The following is a 10,903-nucleotide window of genomic DNA, read 5'->3' as shown; positions in this document are numbered from 1 at the left end:
ATATATATATATATATATATACACACACACATATATATACAAAGTTAAATTACCATGTAGAAAAAAAACTGAAAGGAATGAAATACTTTAGCTTACCCACTTACTGGGCATTTCAGTGTGAAATATTAGAAACATTTTCAAATGTAAATTGAAGAATATGATCAGTGATGAGCGGTTATGTGTTATGTGTGGGATTCTGAAGTATTAATGGTCATCAAGGGCCTTGCAGTCTTCTCAGGGCATTCCCATTTAAACAGCAGTGAGGAATCGGTCATCTGTGAAGAGTACATGTCATCAACAAGACGACTCTGCTCCTCAGTGAATGTGTTCTTCCAGTCTCCGACTTTACCTTAAAGATGCCATTGTTGTGTTTAGAAGATTAAAAACCTTGAAAAAAATGTAACTTAAAATAACCAAATAAAACATTTTGGGCAGGACTATTTGTTTTTCCAGTTATATCATGCAGGTTGTCTTTAAAATATTGTTTTGGTTTTTGGAGTCAAAATATTTGTTTCTATTCAATTTTCAATTATTTTCTTTCAATTATTTCACACACATACTACATATCATCAAAAATGATTGTACCAATGACTGAAGCAAACATCAAAAAGGCATTTACATACCTGTCCTCATGAACTTGCCCTTGCCGTGGTCCATGATCTCCTGAGGGATAAGAGTGTAGTTCACCATGGTATTTTCCTTCATGCTATTGAAGCTACAGTGCTTCTGAGCAAGGATCAGCTCATCCTCAGTTAAAGGACACTGCAGGAAATGACTCACTTTCTGAACAGACCCGTGAAGATCCTGATAATATTGAAAAATTGCAAATTGAAACTGCTTGTTTAAGTTAATCTGTATGTGGTCAATAAAAATGAATGTATTCTTAAAGTCATCCTACCTGACACATTTCCTCATATGTGATGTAAAGAAAGTTGTGGATATCTTTTGCGTGACTAGTCCAGCCGTTGACATGGTCAAACCAAGAGCCATAATGCACTGATGGGAAAAAAAACACAATAAATTATTTGATAGGTTGTAAGGGAAATGAAAGTGGCTCAAATCCAAACTGGTAATACTAGTCTACCAACTAACCTGCGCCCTTCAGGAAATCATTCAGAAAATCAGAGAAAGTGCCAGGGTCAGGCAGAAAATTGGCCATCTTGTGGAAGTGATAGTATGAAACAGACACATCTTTGAGATTTCTGGCTATATATATAACCTGAGGAATGGCAAACATTTGTCACTTGCAAGAAAATTCGACCAAGAAGTGATAAAACTCAATTTGTGGTTTGCCCATCTACTCACCTTTGCTTTGGAGTGTTGCAGGGCCGGTGCCAGCAGCTGGCACGGCAGATGTGTAGTAATAATACGAGGCCCAGTAGAGCCTTTTAGAACATCAGCGCAGTAGTACTGTTCAAGCCATGGTGCACGGACCCAGTTGGGCTGAGTTTGGGCGATAGTTGGGTCCCCTTTACCCAAAACTAGAGTGATGATTTCCTGCATCCATGTGGTTCCTAAGAATAAAGGATTCAAGGAAAGTGAAATGAATTCTTGAAAGGCATTAATAATAACTTGCTTGGAAAAAAGGTAGCTTACCATTTTAATTTCAATACATAACCTAAATAAAAATTGCCCTTTAAGAGAAGGACTAAAGATGAACACAGAAAATGTATTTCATTATTACCTGATTTTGGGTAGGTGACAATTACAGTATCTGTGTCCTGAAACTTGAATTTGGTCGCATAATTCAATGAGTCTTTAGTATGCATGTGCCCAGGAAACATGATGCTGTGAAAAGTTTCTGTGACATCTAGACGAGCCATGTCTGTTTGTGTGCAAATGCAAAATGAATATAGAACAGACAGTGTGATGATCTGACAACGGTGTTCAACTGTCAACTTATATATGATGGAAAACGGAAGAAGACTGATGTCACAAACCAATAAGTTGAAAGGGGAAGTACATAAGCAAGGGTTGCAGAAATTACCTGAGAAACCGGTTACCGAGTAAATTCCATGTCAAACCCACGCAAATGGATTTGTTGTTTGCTATAATATATCATTTGCCTAGCAAAGCTTTTTTTTATTTGCATATTATAATATCATCATAGGACATTAATGTTGGTAGCTTGGTTTCCCTTTGACCTGGGTCATCTTTGACTGAGTCTTTTAAGTCGATCAGTGACAGTTTTATTTAGTGGCAAACTTAAAATACAGTTTGCTTATCTGATGACAAAAATGCATTTAATGGAGGCAATTGTTTATTTCATCTTTAATTACTGTTTTCAACCCACACAAATGCAATTTATTTTCATTTTACTGAATCCCACCAGTTGCAAATGTATTTAAAAATCAGTTTCTAAAGTCTAAAAGGGTTTGTTGATGTGGTTAATTTATTTAAATTGCAGGTTGTCTGGATCTCATGTGAACATTGTTACATGGATGTGGTAATCATAACCAAAGCCATTAACTTCCTAGAAGAACTTCAAACCACCAGGAAAATCCTCATATACGTCATGATTGCAGAAGATGGTCACCTCTGTATAATAACACTCAGTAAATAATGTTTTATATATGTTACAATATGTTGTTTCAAATGATTAACCATTGGTTTTTAAAGCATTGTTGGATATTTAACAAAATAAAAGTAAACAGACTTATAAAGTCAACAAATTAACTAACTAAATAAATAAATAGAAAGTTTTCAAGTTCATAGTTTTAGAAATCAACAAACCTAAAGCAACAAGAAGCTTTTAACCTTAAACTTGTTGACCTTAAACATGATAACATTAATGGAAAAATAGTCATGGTTGTAGCGGATTAGCTCATGGGGAAATATGAATAATTAACCATAACTAGTTATAATTAATTATTCATATTTTAGATCCACTGTAGATATTTAGCTGACCACTCAGGGTCAACTGCTTAATGGAAAAATAGTCATGGTGAATCAACCAATGTGTGAAGTAAATGTGAAGCTTAAAATAGAGCAGTCTTGTGCTCAGTAATGTACTGTGGTCTGGGCCGTTCTTTGGGCGGTGGAACAAACCTCGCTTTGAGGGGGCCCCACGACGAACGGACCGAGGGGGGCCCCACTCCCTAGCTCGCACCAGGCCCCGTGTCAGCTAAGGACGGCCCTGACTGTGGTAAGTACACCATGGCACTGGCGACAAACACAAAAACACCTAGCTATGATGGTGCAGAAGAGTAATCAGGTTACACATTAATTTCTCTCAAACCAAAACTGATTTTTTTATGATTTTGCACTGCCTTCTCAAGTTCATTATATAATGTGAAGTGATCACATATTAACATGTATATCAAAGGTTTCTTTTCAAATTGGTTTGCTCATTTATTGCAAGATTGGTGCATATTTTGAGAAAACAGGAAGCGCTATATAAAACATTTGAGGGGGAAAAATGCTGTATTTGTCATAAGCAGGTCAGTTTTGTCAAAGAGGATGTACAATTCACATGCAGAAAGATCTAGCAACATATACTATTTGTTTTCATGATTAGATGATAGCTCAGTTAGTTTGGGGAAAAATAATATAATTATGATTAAAATTCAGGATTATAGACTGTTCTCCAGTCAAGGTGTTTTTTATTAACCAAACATTCCATAAACATCACTCTTTGGTTTTACATGAGCTTTTATTGGAAGTAAAAACCTTGAGGTGCAAATGCAGTATCAGGGAACATATAGGAATAAAAAAAGCCTCTTATAGCCTCTTCCAATAAGTGTGAATACATTTGTCTGAGCAGAAATGTGTTATGAAATGGCTTTATGGTATGCTGACTTTAAAAGAAGGGTCACAGAAGCAAGCCATGAGTCATCACATTTGTGGCCTTGACTAAATTGCTCGGGATAAAAGTGTCTGACCACTTGATTATTATTAACGTTGTGTCATAAAACTTCCTCAATTCAAAAGCTTAAAGGTGAAGTGTTAATTTTTGCAGCACTAAAATTGCAACAACAGAATTGCAACAACAATAGCAGTGACCAAAGTTGCACCCTATACACTTATTCTTCTATATAGTGGATGGCATATTCACTGCATGAGAAAGTGGTGAATAAAAATGAGTGAGCAAAAGTATTACCTCTGAAGATAATGGGCCAGAGAGTGCACACAGCCCTCACATGGACTTTAAACACAATACTTTTACACAATCACTTATATCACCTTTCTCTGTAGTTAAAAATAAAGATATGGCTTTTATGGGACAACTGTCCAGTTTATGGGACATTTTTACAACCCAAAATTATACATTAACTTATATTCAGCATTATTATGATGAAAATGTAATCCCTAACACTGGTCTTTCAGCCTTAGAGTATCTCTACGCATGCAGAGAGAAAAGAAGATAAACATCTGTGGATCTAAGCAGTAATCTGAAAAAACAAGAAGGGCTGAGATAGGTAGAGTTATTTGAGGAGCAATTCATATTTAAAGGATGCAGAGTGGGTAAACAGTGTGGAGATGATGGATTGGGTCAAGACTGTTTGTTTAGTGCTCTGGGCTTTCACATTCAGCTCAGTAGCAGATAATTTAAAAGAGCAAGCCCTGAAACTGATGGCTGACACTCCACTTATAGATGGGTAAGTCAATCTATTTATCTACACTGTAAAGAGAGAGAGAGAGATCTAATGGAAAGAAAAGTGAAAAAAAAGTTTTGAAACATTTCTAGAAACAAGATATTCAACGTTAATCAATTAATCAAGTTAATCAATACCTTGTGGCAATTTTACTTCTTAGGTAGCCTAAACATAGTTTTTTATGAAAAAATGAGATCTGATGTATGGTTTGTTAGGATATGACAATATTTGGCTGAGATACAACTATTTGAAAATATGGAATCTGAGGGTGCAAAAAAATCTAAATATTGAGAAAATCGCCTTTAAAGTTGTCCAGGTGAAGACCTTAGCAATGCATATTACTAATCAAAAATGAAGTTTGATATATTTACAGTAGGAAATTACAAAATATCTTCATGGAACATGATCTTTACTTAATATCCTAATGATTTTTGGCATAAAAGAAAAATTGATCATTTTGACACAATGTATTTTTGGTTATTTCTACAAATATACCCGTGCAACTTAAGACTGGTTTTGTGGTCCAGGGACACATATGTACTTTTTAATGGAATATTGTAGTGTTTATTATAAATGTTTTATCTGTGCATATTATTATTATTTTAAAGTCATGTGCCCTCATAATCTTTAAATAAAAACATTGTTTTATATAAACAGCACTTTCAGAATCTGAAATCAGATTGGATTCCTTCTCATATATGAAAATTGGTGCATGTCATTTTTAAAGGGTACTGCACCAGTGACCGCTTTCATTTTATTCTGAAATTGTAAAAGGAAGGAAGAAATAGGAATAGAAAGTGTAATTCACAGTTGCTTCAATTTTCAAGGAAACTTTCAATGTTTTTAATCTCATTATTATCTCTGATTCTATTTGAAAGTGACTTAAAATCTTTTATAAAACAGGCACAATGACCTTCCCTGGCAGATGAGGAGCTTGTTTAATAATCAGCTCAACATGGTGGACTTGTACAAACTAAACACCACACACACCAACATCCCAAAAATCAAAGAAGGGCGCCTCTCAGCACAGGTACAAGCACAAACAAACATACGAACATTCAACCTAATAGGCAAACTGAATGTGTGGTAATATTTGTTTTTCTGTTGCAGTTCTGGGCAGCTTATGTACCATGTGATACCCAGTACAAAGACGCAGTCAGACAGACCTTGGAGCAGATTGATGTAATCCACAGGATGTGTCACGAATACCCAGAAGTGTTCAAATTTGCTGCTAGCAGTCAAGGTAAGACAGTGAAGCAGCAGTAAATACTGTAGAAATCCTTGTAATAACTCAAAGTGAATCAAATAGATGTCAGTATTGAATACAATGACATGTTTGCAGTACACCCAGGGCTACCATTTTTGCTACAACATGAATGATATTGGGGTAAATGGAAAAAATAAATCCATAATCTTATATAAAGAAGGTTAGTAGTGACCTCAACAACCACAAACATGCACTGTAACAACCACCCATCAACACCATATTCCTGAAGCACCCTGGAATTATTGTGGTAGTGATAAAGTGTAAAACCGTATGTGTATTTGTTTATAGTTTTTAAACTAAAACGTTTTGTTGCAGATATATTGGACGCCTTTGAACAGAATAAGACAGCGAGTCTGATTGGGGTAGAAGGTGGACATTCAATTGACAGCAGTTTGGGTACTCTGCGCACTATGTACCAACTGGGTGTCCGCTACCTCACTATCACACATAGCTGCAACACACCATGGTGAGTGGCTATTCCCTGGAGAGTACTTACCGTACTTCATAGCACTTTAAATAAAAAGATGGTCTGAGATGACAGCATAAATGCATTCACCTTAAAATAGAACATACAGATTGATCCAGCAAGGTGAGGAAACAACAGTTCAAATTATGATTTCAACACTTTGGAATGAAGTAAACATAAATCTGTCCAAAAACTGTGCCAAAGGCATTCTTTTGGGTTTTTATAACACACCTGCATAACACAGACAATAGTAATGTGGGGAATTAAGAGGGAAATTCACGGAAATGTTCAACAGCTATTCCACAGAATTCATATTTTGCATTTAAGGTGGGTTTAAAATAAAAGCTACATTGGGTTTCAAAAGAACTGATCACATAAAAGACCACACAAGTACACGTGCCCATCTGATTAGAGAAGGGGAAGAATTTCAGCTGAAGATTCTTTACCCTGTTTTGGTCTCACTTCCTTCTAGGGCAGACAACTGGCTGGTGGACACAGGATCTGAGCCTGAAGTGCATGGCGGTTTGTCTGAGTTTGGCAAGGTTAGACAGAGATGCTTTAATGTCAGATTTCTACAATCAATCAATGAATCAATCATTCAATCAATCTATTTTCCCAAAAATAAAAGCATTAATGCAATGTAAAACGCAGAGATGCTTTAATGTCAGATTTCTACAATCAATGAATCAATCATTCAATCAATCTATTTTCCCAAAAATAAAAGCATTAATGCAATGTAAAACGATTATTTATTATAAAAACTATATACCATGCTTATGTGGCAATGTTCAAGTGGAAGGAAATATTAATATAATTAGATTTATCCAACTACGCCACCCTGGTGAGAGGCCAGGGAAATAACTCCCAATAAAAGGACACAGGTAAATTTCACCAATTGAAGGTAACGAGACAAGGGAGACGCCAGTATCGATACAAGAAATACACTTTATTATAAAATATCAAATAAAATTCTCTCACGAAACACGCCCACAGTGGTAGGAATAGCTTCCGGGGCCAGGATTAATGGGAACAAGGCAGGCCGGCCGCAACTCTGGAGGTCGTCCAAAACCCACCTCAGTTCACAGCAAATCAGATACCACACACACACCCGTTCTAGGGAAGTTATATCAAAGCACCCACAGCACACCGTGAAACACCGCCGAATAACGCAGATCTAGCCTCCCCTGTTCCACACAAGTCCTCACTGCCCCCTAGAAAGAGAAACATTTATAACGAAATTCAAACGGAAATCATATGAAATATTATAAGTAAAGACAAACACCAAATAATAATTTTACAGACACTGTGTTGTAGCAGCTTTGACCCTCAGGCCTCCAGATGACACACGTACAAAACAGGCAGATAACCAGCACCTAAATGGCACTAGAAAACTGAATCCATGAATAAAGAAACACTTTACAGTAAATACATAACCAGAAAAATAAAACAAACTAATCAAACAAATATAGCAACAACTTACTCTGTTGACAAAGGAAATTAAATCAAAGAAATTAAACTAATAGAAAACCCGGCGGACACAATGCCCAGAGGTTAACGTTACAGCCCCCAGCGACTCGCGGAGCCACAAACCCGTTAACCACACCGATGACCGTACGTGAGACGATCAAATAAAACCAAAAAAATATCCCTGAGCAAAACAGCAGCGTTGTCGTCGCAAGAAGTCCTTGCTAGGAACAGGGCTTGAAAATCTTGATCTTTCCCCTTTACCTTTAAACAAGAGTACGAGAATTAATCTAAATTTACAAAACCCCAAATGTGAAAAACAGGAAAGGCATATTCACGAGTTATGTTGAACCAACACTAGACGCACAGCTGTATGGCTACTCACTACCGGTGCCACAACTCAGTCTACCAGCCAGCATTCACCCACCTGCCCTTGTCGCTAGCACCGAGCACAACAACCAGTAAATACCACCACTAAGGTGGTCATACAAATTAAACACCAACCATACCTGCAAGCAAACTCTGCCACGACTTCCCGCAACGCCAACGACACCAGCCCCACTCTAAATTAAACTGGATAGGAATGGGAATGGAAGAGGAAGTACCAGGGAGCGAGAGAACCCCAAGTCAGCAGGAACGCCCCCATCAAAATAAAGGTCCTAAAATAGTACGGCTGCTACCACCTCATTGGTCTGCCAATCATACCCCAACCAATCAGAGGAAATAACTTATCCTGCCACATTCTACCCCCTATTTTTTTTTTAAATCAACGTCCCGACAATAACCCAACGACGTCTACCCATAAGCTAATCCTGTCCGGTGTCCCATGGCCTAAACCAAATAGAGATCCCATTAGATATAGGGCCTTGTACTGTGGCCGCTCTTGTGCCTCTCTCAACGGCCTGGGATAGATGGTGCAGATTCGAGTGGTAGCCCGCAGTGGTCCGCCCAGTTCTCCTCAAGGGAACACCAGCCAAACCTGACTGGTCCTCCAGCAAACTAGCAGGCCCCGGTGATACACCAGATACACAATCAGGTACCTCATGACCCCTGACAACTGGGGTCTCCCCATCAGACCCCACCAACCTACTCTGTGAGGTAGAAGCGTCCAGGAAAACCAGCACCTGAGGGACTGGCCCCTGACTCGCAGAAGAGGTTACTGGCACCAACATAAGCAGATCGACATCCTTGGATGAGACTTCTGCTGAAGGCACCTCGTCCTCCAAAACAAGAGGACCTGTCAAGGCTGGAACCGGACCCTCCTTCTGGATCCGGGTCTTCAAAGCCGAGCGATGAACACATCTCGTCTTTCCCAAATCGTCCACTGGTGCAATGGTGTATACCGCCCCACCCCCCTTGGGTGCCTTCATGACCTGATAGACCACCGGGCTCCACAGGTCCAGGATTTTATGGCGACCTCTCGTGCCATACTCACGTAAATAAACTAACTGGCCCTCCCCCAGTGGTGCCTCACGGACGTGGGCATCATGATGCACCTTACGGCGACCGGCAGCAGCTTCCAGTCGTCCCCTTGCTTCCTCAAAAGCCACCTGAAGCCTAGCCTGATGTTTCCTCATCCACACTACCAACCCCAACGTCCTGTACTCTACCCAGAAGGAAGTCCACCGGGAGTCTTGGCTCTTGCCCAAACATTAAAAAATATGGGGATTCACTAGTCGCCTGATGAGGGGTAGTGTTGTAACAGAACAGCACTTGTGGAAGGCATAAGGCCCAGTCCATTTTCCTGGACACCGGCAGGGCACGCAAAAGATTGTGCAATGTCCTATTAAAGCGCTCACACTGCTCATTCCCCACTGGATGATAAGGGGTAGTGCGAGATTTTTCCACCTTATACAGCACACAAAGCTGCTGTACTAGGGAGGACTCAAAATTACGGCCCTGGTCAGAATGGATCCGACTGGGGACACCAAACTTATAGAACCATTCCACCTCCAACACTTGGGCCACTGTTTCCGCCCGTTGATCTCGTGTAGGCACAGCTAAGGTGTATTTCGTAAAGACGTCGGTCATAACCAGTACATTCTCCAGCCCCGAACGAGTTGGCTCCAAAACGGTAAAATCTATGGCCAGGATTTCATTTGGCCTAAAGGCCAAAAGATGGCCCATGGAGCTACTAGGATGGTGTTGGGTATCTTTGGCGGCCTGACACCACTCACACTCTCGGCACCATTGTGCCACATCCGATGTCATACCCGGCCAATAGCACCGCTGGCGCACCAATTCAGTGGTGCGTTCCACCCCTTGGTGCCCATGCTCCTGATGTAACAGCGTCAGCACTTCATGACGCAATAGTGATGGCAACACCACCTGAAGTGCCTCTTCTCCCCATCCGAGCGGAACACACGTCGATGTATCACCCTATCCTGCTCACACAAACGGCTCCATTGCCGTAGCAGACTCACCACAGCCCTGGACAGCTGCCGATGCTCCTCTGCACTAGGAGGGACCCCGCGCCTCCAAAACCTCAGCATTTCACCTATAACAGGATCCTCCCTCTGTAATGACTGCATATCCACAGCTAAACCCGGCAGTACAGTGACTGCTGCTTGAGAACCCACTCCTGTTACACCAGCCTGCCTTACCATGGCTGGAAGGGTGGTCCCAGGCAGTAATGGTTCCAACTCACCCTCACTAGAGGGACCCTGCCGGGAGAGAGCATCCGCATTCCAGTTGCTCCTTCCGGAGCGATACCTCAGCTCAAAATCAAAGGCAGCCAGTTGCACAGCCCACCGCTGCTCCGTGGCACCGAGCTTAGCAGTATTCAGGTGGCTGAGGGGATTGTTATCAGTGAAGACGACGCACCTCTGCCCCAACAGATATTCTCTGAACTTCTCAGTCATAGCCCACTTGAGCGTCAGAAATTCCAACTTCATCGAGCTGTAGTTTGACATGTTGCACTCAGTGGGCCTAAGACTGCGGCTAGCATAAGCTATAGGCCGCACTTTCCCTCCCTGTTCCTGGAACAAAACTGCTCCCAATCCACCATGGCTAGCATCTACCTCCAGGATAAAGGGAAGGGAGAAGTCCGCATAATTCAATACAGGGGCTGAGGTGAGCCTACTCTTCAACTCCTCGAAGCTCCCCTGACAC

At 40.5% G+C, this 10,903-nt stretch overlaps 2 protein-coding genes and 1 long non-coding RNA gene across 3 annotated transcripts in view; 1 reads left to right on the top strand and 2 right to left on the bottom strand.

Moving 5' to 3' along the window:
- Window positions 1-67: 67 nt before the first annotated feature.
- sult5a1 (sulfotransferase family 5A, member 1) lies at window positions 68-1,853 on the bottom strand. The gene is made up of 6 exons (XM_016245895.1): window positions 1,685-1,853; window positions 1,306-1,514; window positions 1,093-1,219; window positions 899-996; window positions 624-804; window positions 68-349 (listed from the first exon to the last, which is right to left on the bottom strand). The coding sequence occupies exons 1-6, from the start codon at window positions 1,821-1,823 to the stop codon at window positions 183-185; spliced, it is 921 nt and encodes a 306-aa protein (XP_016101381.1). The 5' UTR covers window positions 1,824-1,853; the 3' UTR covers window positions 68-182.
- Window positions 1,854-4,247: 2,394 nt separating this feature from the next.
- The window catches only part of dpep1 (dipeptidase 1), an 18,261-nt gene continuing 11,605 nt past the window's right edge, over window positions 4,248-10,903 (top strand). Inside the window, exons 1-5 of the mRNA XM_016245860.1 lie at window positions 4,248-4,598; window positions 5,499-5,625; window positions 5,706-5,838; window positions 6,178-6,328; window positions 6,801-6,870. Coding sequence (XP_016101346.1) covers window positions 4,480-4,598; window positions 5,499-5,625; window positions 5,706-5,838; window positions 6,178-6,328; window positions 6,801-6,870 — 600 coding nt within the window. The 5' untranslated portion in view covers window positions 4,248-4,479. The remainder of the gene's footprint in view (window positions 4,599-5,498; window positions 5,626-5,705; window positions 5,839-6,177; window positions 6,329-6,800; window positions 6,871-10,903) is intronic.
- On the bottom strand, window positions 7,210-8,890 carry LOC107561450 (uncharacterized). The gene is made up of 3 exons (XR_001605853.1): window positions 8,302-8,890; window positions 8,131-8,231; window positions 7,210-8,056 (listed from the first exon to the last, which is right to left on the bottom strand). It is a non-coding gene; the product is annotated as an uncharacterized lncRNA (long non-coding RNA).

The sequence above is a fragment of the Sinocyclocheilus grahami genome, unplaced genomic scaffold (assembly GCF_001515645.1).
Source record: "Sinocyclocheilus grahami isolate Dianchi unplaced genomic scaffold, SAMN03320097.WGS_v1.1 scaffold772.1, whole genome shotgun sequence".
Taxonomy (NCBI): domain Eukaryota; kingdom Metazoa; phylum Chordata; class Actinopteri; order Cypriniformes; family Cyprinidae; genus Sinocyclocheilus; species Sinocyclocheilus grahami.
Note: the sequence above shows the minus strand (reverse complement) of the source record. Positions and strands in the feature narration are given on the sequence as shown.

What these genes read in the sequence shown, in the direction of transcription:
- sult5a1 (XM_016245895.1), bottom strand. Translation starts at nt 1,823, where the DNA reads ATGGCTCGTCTAGATGTCACAGAAACTTTTCACAGCATCATGTTTCCT. An exon ending in TGTCACCTACCCAAAATCAG is followed by an intron (nt 1,515 to 1,684) that starts GTAATAATGAAA and finishes CTTTATTCTTAG; the next exon opens with GAACCACATGGATGCAGGAA. An exon ending in GGGCAAGTTCATGAGGACAG is followed by an intron (nt 350 to 623) that starts GTATGTAAATGC and finishes GGCATCTTTAAG; the next exon opens with GTAAAGTCGGAGACTGGAAG.